Here is a 12866-nt window from a genome sequence, read left to right on the forward strand (position 1 = left end):
CATTTGAGGTTGAAGAGCTGACTGGAGACAACTTTTCTTTTTCTTAAGGATTTATTTTTAACTGTGTTTGTGAACGCATGCATATGGGAAGAGGAAGAGAGAGAGGGAGAGGGAGAAGAGAGGGGGGGAAGCAGGAGAGGGAGAGGGAGAGGGAGAGGGAGATGGGGAATGGGGCTTTGTGCACATGAGTGCAGGTGTTTGTGAAGTCTAGAGAAGGTGTTGGACCTCCTGGAGCTGGAGTTACAGTCAGTTGTGACCTGCCTTTTGTGAGTGTTGGGAACCAAACTCAGATCCTCTATAAAACATAGCCACTGAGCCGTCTCTGTAGCCCCAGGACAACTTTTAACACCTTGTCAGGACAAAGTAGTATCTCTCTCTCTCTCTCTCTCTCTCTCTCTCTCTCTCTCTCTCTCTCTCTCTCTCTCCTCTCCTCTCCTCAAATCTCCTGGTGTAGGAAGTGAATTTTCATGTTCTTAAACAGATTCAGAAGTAGTTCCTGGAAAATTCCATGTCACTGCAGACTTTGGATCCCCTTTCCAAGCCAGCATTAAGGACAGTGTCTTGCCCTCTCACCTAGATGAGACTGGTCCTAGGGAGCCCTTCCTTTTGACAGCAGAGCAACAGACTTGATCTCGCTTAGGCTCCTAAGTATAAAATGATATAGAAAAGCTACTGCCACCAGCACAGTGCTTTTTTTTTTTTTTTTTCTCACTCACCTGTTTATCAAAATATGAATTCATGAATAAGTAATTAAAGTTCAGTTTTAAGTATCTAACTGTTCTATTTATCTGAGAACCCACTGCCAAAGTTAATTAATCAGTTAATTTTCACTTTAAGACTCTACGAAATTGTTTGAAAAGATTATGTGTTTCAATAAATGCTTTTTGATGCAATGTACTGAACCTTATTATTTACTTTCTGTATATGGCTCAGAGCCATAGTTACAAACTTTATTTGTAGCACAGGATTGCAATGTAGAGATGCCTTTACTGGACAGAAGGTATTTGTTTTTTTTTTTTTTTTTTTCTATCTTCTTTCTGGTTGTTTTCTGTTCCTAACATGTTTATCAGTAGTACGTTCATCTCTATTTATTAAGCTTAATCGGCTAAGGAAGTATGGCTACTTAGTTAGAGTTGTCAGCGCCATCACTAGTAAAGTATAAATAGATTCAGTGTGACAGTCTGGAATTCCCGGTGAGCAGGACCCTAAGGCGGACTTTCGCACATGAGCTCTGGCACGTAGAGAATGGTGTTCTTTAATTGTTGGTTTGGAGCCAGGCTCCAGGTGAGTGAGGCTTTACAGTACAAAGGTATCTACTGAAATGAGAGAGGTGGAGCCAACGGACCTGCCGTACCCTTTCAGTTCTGGGATTTCTTTGCATTGAAGTCTCGTCTTTAGCGTTAGTGGGGGGAAATTAAGATTTTAGACCAAACATCTTTTATAAACTTAAGACATGTCTTTACTATAATAAAGAGAAAACAGGGTGATTCATTGTCTCGGGGAAAGGGTTATAGGTAAGATAATGATTGATATGAATAACTGGTCATGCTTCCAAAGCCGGCACTATGCAAAAAGGGAAAAAGATTCAGTCAACTCCCATATAAGGAGAACATCACTTCTGTCCTTCGTAGTAATACAGGTATACAAATATGCTGAGTTTATATTCTCACAGTGACTCTTGCAAACCCTTGTTGTACTAGCTGGGTCTAAACATTCTTCAGCACCAGTCTTTACCAAAATTCCAAAAAGCACATTGGTTCAGTACTTTATAACGATAGGTGTCTGGGCTAGTCACGTGCTGTTAGGAACAGCAGCAGCAACAACAACAACAACAAAAAACAGGGCCTTAACTTTACAAGGACCATGTGGCAGATGCTTCACTTAAGGAACAATTAGACATTTAATTGATTGTTATTTTAGATCAGCAATGAGTCAAATATGATGACAGCTATTTGTGAAAACTAAGCCTGAGAAAGGCTGCTAGACCTATTGCTGTCTCTGCCCCTCTCTCTCTGCTCTTTATGTGTGTTAACAATTACTATTTGGATGTATACATAAATACAGAAGTGAAAGCTTGCGTTGTTGATGGGAAGAACACAAAGACTATCAACTACCAGTATCAAGGTTCAGGATCCTCATTGTCTGGATTTAGTCTCCTCTCATACATCTCCTAACAAGACTTGGGTTCTCCCCCTACCTCACTGATGGTTATACTGGACAATACCCAGAATGATGGATTTTAATGATACTATCTAGAAACAAAATAACATTTTTCTGGGAAGCATCTATAGGAAAGTTTACTGACACTTTGAAAAAGAACAAAAGTATATCATTCTGAGACTAAACGTAATAATTTTCCTAATATACTGAAACAAACCAAGTTTAGGCTGATGATTGAATTTGTGTAAATTTGCATGAATTGAGCACATTTTGGTTCTTCCAAACTGGATTTGGCAATAGATGTGCTGTTGTACAAATTTTAAATTGCTGTTGAAAGCCAGTGTAGTTTAAAAATAAAATAACTCTAAATTATTTTCTTTTAAAACCCAGAAATCAATCCACTTGAAACACATTGAATCTCTTGAAATTCATCTCCATTTAAATTTTCATATGGCTCAATAGTAATCTTCTCTAGCTGTCATTTCCAATCTAGAGAGACATCTTCAAATTGATAAGGTTATGGGGTGAGTAGAGAAAGTTCCCATATAGTCTTCCTTTAGAAATGACTTAAGACTTTGATTAAGAAAACGTAGGTGGTGTTTATTCTTTCTAGTTTCTCTTGGAAATTTCTTGTTAATTTAATAATACCTTTCTATGCTTTTCTGGTAACCTAGTAGATGTGGGATCTATTGAAGCAAAAGTCATGAATCCAGTTTCCCTTTGCTCAAGACTTCTTTGTCCTCAATGACAGTCAAGTCTATTCCCAACTGTGGTATCCATTTCAATCATTTTTTTTCCTCAGTTCCAGGCAGACAAAGCTGGCTCGGGTGCTGCCTCTACATAAGAAACATGACAGATTCACTTAATTCCATGTCACAGGATGGAAGCTGAACTGCAGAGAATTCCTGGCCCAGTCCAGCCTTGCTCTAAGGCTGAATAAAGGAGGGCATCTGAACACAAGAACTCTTAGCTGGCTGGTTTTTATCACAAATCCCAACTGCCTTCTTTATGATCTTCTAGGCACCAAAGAGGTTGTTGTGAATGTGGATGATGATGGAGTCATTTCCTTGAACTTTGAATGTGATCAGATGACTCCCAAGTCAGAATTCGTCTGGTCCAAAGATTATGTACCCACTGAAGACTCTCCACGATTAGAAGTCGAAAACAAAGGCAATAAGTAAGGAATACCTCTAACCCAGTAACACATTACCTCTTCACTAGGAGAATGTAAGATAAGCTCCTGCCCCTACTTAACCTCTGTGCCATAAGAAGATGAAGTCATTACTATTCTACATCTGGTATTATAAAACCCCCCACAACCAGTATAAGCCTTAAAATAATCCTACCCATGCACAGTTCTTGGAGTAGAACACATTTGGTTAAAGAAAAGACAATCAAACTATAAACTTCTCTTCTGGTAACATGAAAATGTTCAGTTGATCTTAGATGGTAGCATGGCTGGTGATGGAGCTTGAGAAAATGAGGAAGCGTGGCGAACTAGAATATTGATCTGTTCATTAATTAACTCGTGTATTCCAGGCAAAGTGCTGGGTGCCAGAGAAGCAACAGAAAGCCAAGCAGAGGCCTGTCTCTCTCTGAAGGCGCAGGCACTATACAGGAGCAGAGTCCCCGTTTACCATCAGTTCTGACAAGAGAAATATAGGATTGGCATAGAAACGCCCAGAGTCACCTGCCACATGTTCTACCCTATAGGAGAAACACAGGCTCCTCAGAAAGGGCGAATCAGGAGACTGTCTCTTTGTAGGATGTGCACTTAATATGTAGCAGAGCTTGGAGATGGGACAGTCATACCTGCGTCCTCATCATCCTACAAGAAACCAAGAAAGTCTTCCTAGTGGAAAGCATGTGCAACCCAAGACACCAAGAGCTAGTGAGCTTTAGCTCAGTGGGGTGGGGGTAGGCAGGGCTATGATAAGTGACATTAGGGATAGTCCTAGTGACAGGACTATCATGTATAGGGGTTCAGAAACGAGAGAGTGACAGGCGCACAGACCACCACGCACAGGCTCCTTTCTAGGAAACACATTTTGTTTTGAAGGACAAAAATGACCTTTAAAGACCTCGGGACAGATGACTTGGGTACCTATTCTTGTGATGTGACAGACACGGATGGGATAGCGTCAAGCTACCTGATAGACGAGGAGGGTGAGTGTAAACCATTTCTCCCTGAGCCGAATGTTGCTTTCATTTTCCAGTTGTTATCAAGTGGCGTTTGCTTTAGTAAGTAAAGGTTTGTCTTCCATTTTTCTATACAGAAATGAAACGTCTGCTTGCCCTCAGCCAGGAGCACAAGTTCCCGAGTACGTATCTTGCTTGGTACGGTTGCAAATTTTAGTGGTTTTGCCAGGGTTCAGCTTCTGCAATAGAACAAATGACAACTCAGATGGAATTAAGAAAAAAGTTTAAAGCCTTACCCGATGGCACCGGGCTGTAATCTTAGTTACTTGGCAGAGACAGGAAAAAGGTAAGTTCAAAGCCTGCCTGGGCTACAGAGTTCAAGTTCAAGGCCAAACTAGACAACCTCAAGACTATTTAGACCTAAGAGTTTTGTGGTTTTTTTTTTTTAAAAAAAAAAAAAACAAAAAAAAAAAAACGAGCTGGGAGTAGAGGCACGGGAGTCCTAAGTTCACTGTCTGGTCTGGCTACATCATGAAACCTGGCAAAGGAAAGAAAGGAGGAATGAGGGAGGGAGAAAGGAAAGAAAAAGAGAGATGGGGAGAGGCGTTAGGCTATACATCACAAACCAGCAGCCAGAAAAACACTTTATAGAAATGACACTTTTCTTTGCCATTTCCCCCCAAGAAGTGCCAAGATACTACCACAGAAAAAGTACCCCACAGGCTGTGTGCTTCTCTGGCACAGAGAGACCCCTGGATTTGACCCCCAGCATTGCCTAAAACCAGAGGTGACGGTGCACACCTACTGTCCCAACATCACAAGGTCAAGCTCATCCTGGGCCATATAGCAAAACAGGAAGTTAGAGGCCAGCCTGGGCTACCAGGGACCCCATCTAAAAAGAGAGAAACAAACAAGAAAACGAGAAGGGACCAGGAGGAAAGAGAAAGGGAAGGGGGTGGGAAGAAAACCCACGCCGTGCTTCATTCTGCACGGCAGTGTGAGGGTCTACAGATGTAACAGGAGTAAGTATGTTTTTCAATTCTTAACACATGTGTTTTGGGATCACACCCATATGTTCTAAACATACTCATTTCTATGTTTTAGACAAATCTGTAATGTTGGCACATGACAAAGCACTAAACAAAGCCAATCTAAACACAATGTTTTGTACTCTTGGGAAATAGGATAAAGGGCCCATTCTGAAGAAGAAACCCTCTGAACTATTTACCTGCCCTTAGACAAAGCACCTTCCATATAAAAGATTAAACTCTACAGCCGACACCTAAAGGAAGGAACGCTTGAAATAACACCTCGAAGGTTCCGCTGGCCTGAAAGGATCCTTTACCCACTGGCCAGAGGACACACTGCCATGCTTGAGAAAGCAGATTAAAGAGTGGTGAATGCTCTCCCTCTTTTAAATGAAGAATCTAAAAGTTTCCTCAATGCTTGCTTATATTTCTTATGACTGTGGAGTTTCAGGAGGTCCCAGCCCATGGTATTAACTTCCTCTGTGTGCTTAGTCACCATAACGCTGGAAAGTGTTATTGTGGATGATAGAGTTAATTCTGAAAGCCACGTGGAAGGCGGAGGCCTCCCTGGACATTCTTGGCTCCATGACACCTCGTGAACCATTTCCATTTCCCTGGGCTTCGGTATCTTTTTCTAGGACTGGCAATCGTGACAGCTCTCAGGCCCCACAGAAGCTGTTTCTAAGGTACATGTTTACGTCCTCTGCTCAAGCATGATCAGAGTGGAAAGAAGCACTAATCTAGTTAGGAAACACTGCTCATGTATCCAGGCAACAGCCTCCCCAACATTTATATTTGGGTTAAAAGACGGTGTCACTGTTAAGTTCCCATTGCCTGGGCCTCCCCGGGTTGATGATCACGTGGATGTGGAGACAGTATAATTAAGGGCTCCGTAGCCAACTCATATGGTCGGCATCTATGCAGATGCTTTATCCTGCTTATGCCTAAGGGTTTAATCATTGGTGCTTGGAGAGAGGACGAGAGCAAACTCAAGGCTTCCTTATTGCAGACCAGATGTGACATCATGGCCAGCACACAGGGAGACCCCAGGGACAGGTTTTAAACTCTGAGTGTGAATATACCTCAACCTAGAGAAGCTGTTCTGAGACCCTCGAAATAGCACTTTAAAAAAAGGACAGTTCCAGTATTTTCTTTCACCAGTTGCAATGATGAGGTTGTGAAAGGACACCTTCAGAGAGCGGCCAGCAGGTCAGAGCAGCATATCTATTTTCTCAGTTCACACCCACTTCCTCCTGGTCAAGGAAGACATCAGTCGTTTTCTTGAGATTTATAAGGTTCTATATGTCTCATTTCTCACTGACTGTAAAATTTTAAAATCCTATTCCTTTATCCTTTAACATAGTAAAACTCCCCTCTCTAATGCCATTTTCAAAAATATTTTGAAAACCAGTAAGCATATGGCTTCAATCTACAAATATTATGTTTTGCTAGAAAAAAAATAAACTGCCAGAGAAGGTGATTTGGATCTGAAGACAGGAGAAGATAAAAAAAAAAGTATAGATGTAAAAACTGAAAATAATATAGCCTGCTCTGGCATTATTAATGCTGAGTTGCAGTGTGGCAAATCAGCTTGTCTGAGTGTAGAAGATGCAATAGCATCAATGCCCTGAATCAAGGTTCTTCATTTGTAGATGTTTGCTATCGTCCTACCTACACAGGTAATGCATTGTGCGCGCACATAACTATCGTCCTACCTACACAGTAATGCATTGTGTGCACGCACATAAGTGTATATCCATAACTATAAACACACTGCTAGGTGCTCCTAGTTCTCAACACATTATATTTTATAATCATAGAATATTGTTGAAGCAACTGGAGGAAAAAGCAGATATCAAAATATGAAGAGCCAACGTTCATAGAGCGTTTATTATACGCCGGGCTCTTTCCTGGGGCATGTAGTTGGAATGTGTCATTTGAACATGCACTGATGCAGAAAGTAGTGTGGTGGTTTGATTTTAGAGGTTAAGGACACGCGAGACCCGTGGAACCAGTAATAACCAGTTACATGTAGCTCGTGAGTCTGTCTCTCTGAATGCACATGTCATGTTTGCTTGTTCCCTCAGTGGCAGTTCATGGCGACCTGTGTTCCTCTAGACAATGTTCATGTGACTTGGGGGGCAGACGGAGAACTTCAAAGGCTCCCAGGAAAGCCATCCCTTACTTGGCATTGCTACTATGAGTCACAGTACCACACATTAGGACCTCCAGGATGGGCTCCCCAGACTTTGCTGGAAGATGCTTTCTGTTTTTAAGATTTATTTGTAGACATTTATCCACACTGGGAAAATCATGACCTTCTGCATAGAAATGGAACTGGGACAAAAACCAGCACAGAATAGCACGGATAACCACAGGGATCATCTCTGTGTGTCTCCGGGGTCACCACTCTTTCTTACCATTCAGCTTTCTCATCAGTTAACGTGGTGGTGGGGGACAGAGAACTTGCCTCAATTTACTGATCACTAAGGTATTGTTACCTTCATCTACTGATAATTAATGTATCCTGTTGTCCCATAATTAACAATGTCCACGTTGACAGGTGAGGAGCACCCGTTCAAGATCATGTTTCAACCTCAAAGCCTATCTTCTCCCCCCCAGATGCTTCGCCTCAGTACAGAATACCCAAGAGTCCCTTCGGTTTTGAAGGAGAACAAATCTGTAAATGACTTTATGGTGTGGAAGGGGGAAACCTAAAGAAAGGCATCCCTGACATTTGCCTGTTGGATAGTTTTATTTACTAGCAGATTTGGGGCTATACACTGGCCATTCCTGGTTATCAGAGAATTTCTCTCATTTTACCTTGTGACTGCCCTTGAATAACCTTGACTAAAGCTACAGTAGAGAGTCACAGAGGTTAACTTTATGTGCCCTATAGATAACTTCATTTCCATTGGTTTGACAATTGAGATAACCATGCTTTAAAAGGGGTGAGATCCCATGTATGTGACTCAAGGTCTGAGGTCCCCCTGTAATGATGTCTGTTAATCTGAGGTCCCCCATAATATGCTCACCATCTCTGGATCATGTAGACTAAGGGTCTACAATTGCTATTGGTACTGACCGTCTTTTCCACTTGTTAGAATGTCTCTATCAATATTGTTGTTACCCAATGGCTTACTGTGTCTATTTTTATTCTTCCTAGCTGTCCCAACTAAGTCTGAGTTGGCAGTTGAAATTTTGGAGAAAGGTCAGGTCCGGTTTTGGATGCAGGCTGAGAAGCTGTCTGGCAATGCCAAAGTCAGCTACATATTTAACGAGAAGGAAATCTTCGAGGGTCCGGTGAGCTTTCCACTTGCTGCTGTTGTTGCTTTCAGTTAAAAATATTTAGTTTTGATATTTTATTTTTATTTAATTTTAAAGAATTTCATATAAGTGATATATGATATATATCAATATATCTACATCTATACCTATATATCCATATCTGTAACTCTCTCTCTCTCTCTCTCTCTCTCTCTCTCTCTTCCTCTCTCTCTCTCTCTCTGTATATCTATTTAAATTGTGGCTTGTATGTATGCATGCGGAAGACCGTCTGGGATTAGATAACCTATCAGGGGCTCATCCTAGGAAAAGACTGACTCGCCCCCTCTTGGCAGCCTCAGCTCTCATTTAAAGATGAGGCATTGTGAGATTTTTCCCCCATCTATGGTAGCATGTCAACTGTGAAGGTCTTGTTTAGGTAACCATATTGTAGTCCATTTCTGTGTACACATGTACCCTCATAATACATTCCTTGTTCCATGAATAAGATATTTAGACAGCGTGCTCAGTTGTCTAGAAATATTAAAATTCTGATTTGGGGGGGGTTGTTTTTTACTTCATCGGGGTTATTTTTTCCCAATTTTTATAAGATACTTTCTTCATTTACATTTCAAATGCTATCCCAAAAGTCCCCTATACCCTCCCCCCCCCCGCTCCCCTACCCACCCACTCCCACTTCTTGGCCCTGGCATTCCTCTGTATTAGGGCATATAAAGTTTACAAGACCAAAGGGCCTCTCTTTCCAATGATGGCCAACTAGACCATCTTCTGCTACTTATGCAGCTAGAGACATGAGCTCTGGGGGTACTGGTTAGTTCATATTGTTGTTCTACCTATAGGGTTGCAGACCCCTTCAGCTCCTTGGGTACTTTCTCTAGCTCCTCCATTGGGGGCCCTGTGTTCCATCCAATAGCTGACTGTGAGCATCCACTTCTGTGTTTGCCAGGCACTGGCATAGCCTCACAAGAGTCCGCAATATCAGGGTCCTTTCAGCAAAATCTTGCTGGCATGTGCAATAGTGTCTGGGTCTGGTGGCTGATTATGGGATGAATCCCCGGGTGGGGTAGTCTCTGGATGGTCCATCTTTTTGTCTTAGCTCCAAACTTTGTCTCTGTAACTCCTTCCATGGGTATTTTGTTCCCTATTCTAAGGAGGAATGAAGTATCTACACGTTGGTCTTCCTTCTTAATTTTCTTATGTTTTGCAAATTGTGTCTTGAGTATTCTAAGTTTCTGGGCTAATATCCACTTATCAGTGAGTGCATATCTAGTGAGTTCTTTTGTGATTGGGTTACCTCACTCAGGATGATATTCTCCAGATACATCCATTTGCCCAAGAATTTCATAAATTCATTGTTTTTAATAGCTGAGTAGTACTCCATTGTGTAAATGTACCACAGTTTCTGTATCTATCAGGGTTATTGTCTTCAAAGCAAAATATTTTCCTTGCTGATTTCTCTGGCTTTGCTTTTTCACATTGAAGAAATACAAGATGCACATCGACCGAAACACAGGCATCATTGAAATGTTCATGGAGAAGCTACAGGATGAGGATGAAGGGACGTACACATTCCAAATTCAAGATGGAAAAGCAACTGGCCATTCTACTCTTGTTCTCATTGGAGATGGTAAGACCTCTGAAGGGCATTCAGTGGGACACCTGGCGACTTATGTCCGTACAAATACCTCATGGCATAAGAGAGGTCCTTGACTGCTGGGCTGGAACTGTTTATTGGATTCCTGCATCAAATTAAAAGTCCAGTCAATACTTCCCATAGTACTCCATTGCCTAGAAATGAACACTGCTTTAAAGGAATGCCAAAATCATCCCCGACTTCGATGCATGACTGGACTTAAGTAGTCTTATATGTAAACCAGTGTGTATTGCTAAGTTCTCTAACCTAGGAAGTTTCAGGGCAGCCAGAACTATGTAGACATAGTTTCAGTAACAAACCATGGCTCTGCTTTAACAACATGTGGTGGTTACCGTAAGTTATTAAACTTCGGAGAGAAAAAAAAAAAAGGTGAAAGTATTGTATGTGTGCCAAACCCGTCAATCATCTATACAGTAACTAGACTGTAGAAGTCAGCTGTAATAAATGTCTGTGGAAATCATCATGGTTTAAAACGTGGCACTTCACCAGCTTCGAAAAGACTGCCAGATGTCTGTGTTTATAATAGCTGATAATGGTTTTACCATTTCCCAGCTTGACGACCTTGGGGTTGGGGCGATGGTTTAGTTAATAAAGTGCTGGTAGTACAAACTATAAGACCTGAGTTTGGACCACCAGTGCCCACATAAAAAGCCCAGCATAGCAACATTACTCATCCCAGGACTGGGAACACAGAGGTAGAAGACTTCCTGGGGCTTGCCGGCAGCCAGACTAGTCAAATCAGTGAGCTCTAGGTCTAGTTTAAAATCCTACCTTTAAAAGGGAGAGATTTGTTTTTTATTCTTAAGTATGAGTATATGTGTTTCTGTGTGGGTCTCTGCAGAAGTGTGTGTGAGCTGGAGCTATAGATGGCTACCAATTGCCCAGTGTGGGTACTGAGACTTGAACTCGGGTCCTGTGTAAAAGCAATACCTGCTCTTCATCACTGAACCATCTCTCCAGTCCCAAAACCTGGTCTTAAAAAAAATAAGGAGAGAGTTGGATGTGGTGGCACAAAATTTCAATCCCAGCACTTGGGAAGTAGAGGCAGTCAGATCTCTGAGTTCAAGGACAGCCCAATCTACACATAAGTTTCAGCACAACCAAACCATATAGTAAGACCCTGTCTTCGGGGGGGCATAGGTAGAGAACAATTAGCAAAGATATCCAATGTCTATTTCCAGCTTATAGACACACACACATATATACACACTCACATATAAACACATAGACACACACATACAAACACTCTACTCATACACTCACATTCACATACACATATACTCTCATACTCACACACACATTCACACACACTCACATATGCACTCATACACACATATTCAAATTCGTATACATATACTCACACAGACACATTCTCACACACATACACTCACATCCACTCCCCATACATATACATATATGCATACACTCACACACTCACACACATACACTCACACGGTCACATACATACTCACACACACATTCATACTCACACTAACACACCCACACACATATATGCACTCATACACTCTCACATTCACACATATACTCACACACATATACATGCATACATGCTCATATATGTACATTCACATACACCCTCACACATACTCACATATACGTGCACACACAGTCACTAACACCTACATTCACTCTCAGACACTCACACATACATACACACTCACACACATACACTCACACACTCTCACATACACACCCACACACATAGACACATAAACACACGTGCATACTTATAAACATACACTCACACACACTCACGTTCACACACACACAAAGTTACATAGTTTTCAAAGACTATCTCTTTATAAAAATCAGAGCAAATAGTGTCATCACAATCTTTGATGTCATAATAATGAAAATAGGTCAGTGGGTCGCTAGCACCATGACTGTCATGTGGGTCTGAGCTGCTCGACTCAGATTCACACTTCCTTGTTTTTCAATTTCAAGTTTATAAGAAGCTACAGAAAGAAGCCGAATTCCAGCGACAAGAATGGATCAGGAAGCAAGGTAAAAAAATAGATACTTATTTTAAAAAAATAAAATATTCCAAAGTTATCTCCATAGCAAATTTAAATGAGCAGCATTTCATGTTTGCTGAAAAATAATTTAAAATAGTAAATATTAAATATGCAGGCATTAAAATATTTTAAAACCAGATCCGTTAATTTAACGAAAATCTGGCTTCAATATAAATCGCCTCAGGATTTAGGGATGAGCTTTGATCTTGCGTTGGCAGCTCGTTAAAAGTCAGCTTATGTCATTAAAATTTCACAGGCCCACATTTTGCTGAGTATTTGAGCTGGGAAGTGACTGGTGAATGTAACGTGCTGTTGAAATGCAAGGTAAGAGGGGGGTGTGTCTTTAATATTTGATTCAGGAGAAATAAAGATAAAACTGAGTGTGGAACAAAGATCAGCCCTCCATCTCCCAAACAGCAGATACAACCTTTCTGTGAATGTTGTGGGCCCTTCAGTTAGCGAGAGACAGGGGAAAACTGTGAGGGAAGGTGATGGCTCCTGCTGTCGCCCTTGAGCTCCAGAAGGGCAGCTTGAGGGTCCCTTCCCCAAAATGTATGGGAAGAG

General features: G+C 41.4%; 1 protein-coding gene across 2 annotated transcripts in view; it reads left to right on the plus strand.

Annotated features, from left to right (window-relative positions):
• Positions 1 to 12866, plus strand: part of Myom1 (myomesin 1) — a 111941-nt gene that overhangs the window by 80900 nt on the left and 18175 nt on the right. For both annotated transcript variants that reach the window (XM_021217647.2, XM_021217648.2), the window contains 7 exons: positions 3181 to 3337; positions 4220 to 4326; positions 4437 to 4481; positions 8494 to 8630; positions 10095 to 10239; positions 12232 to 12291; positions 12559 to 12626. In XM_021217647.2, the coding sequence (XP_021073306.1) occupies positions 3181 to 3337; positions 4220 to 4326; positions 4437 to 4481; positions 8494 to 8630; positions 10095 to 10239; positions 12232 to 12291; positions 12559 to 12626 (719 nt within the window). The remainder of the gene's footprint in view (positions 1 to 3180; positions 3338 to 4219; positions 4327 to 4436; positions 4482 to 8493; positions 8631 to 10094; positions 10240 to 12231; positions 12292 to 12558; positions 12627 to 12866) is intronic.

The sequence above is a fragment of the Mus pahari genome, chromosome 18, assembly GCF_900095145.1.
Source record: "Mus pahari chromosome 18, PAHARI_EIJ_v1.1, whole genome shotgun sequence".
NCBI lineage: Eukaryota > Metazoa > Chordata > Mammalia > Rodentia > Muridae > Mus > Mus pahari.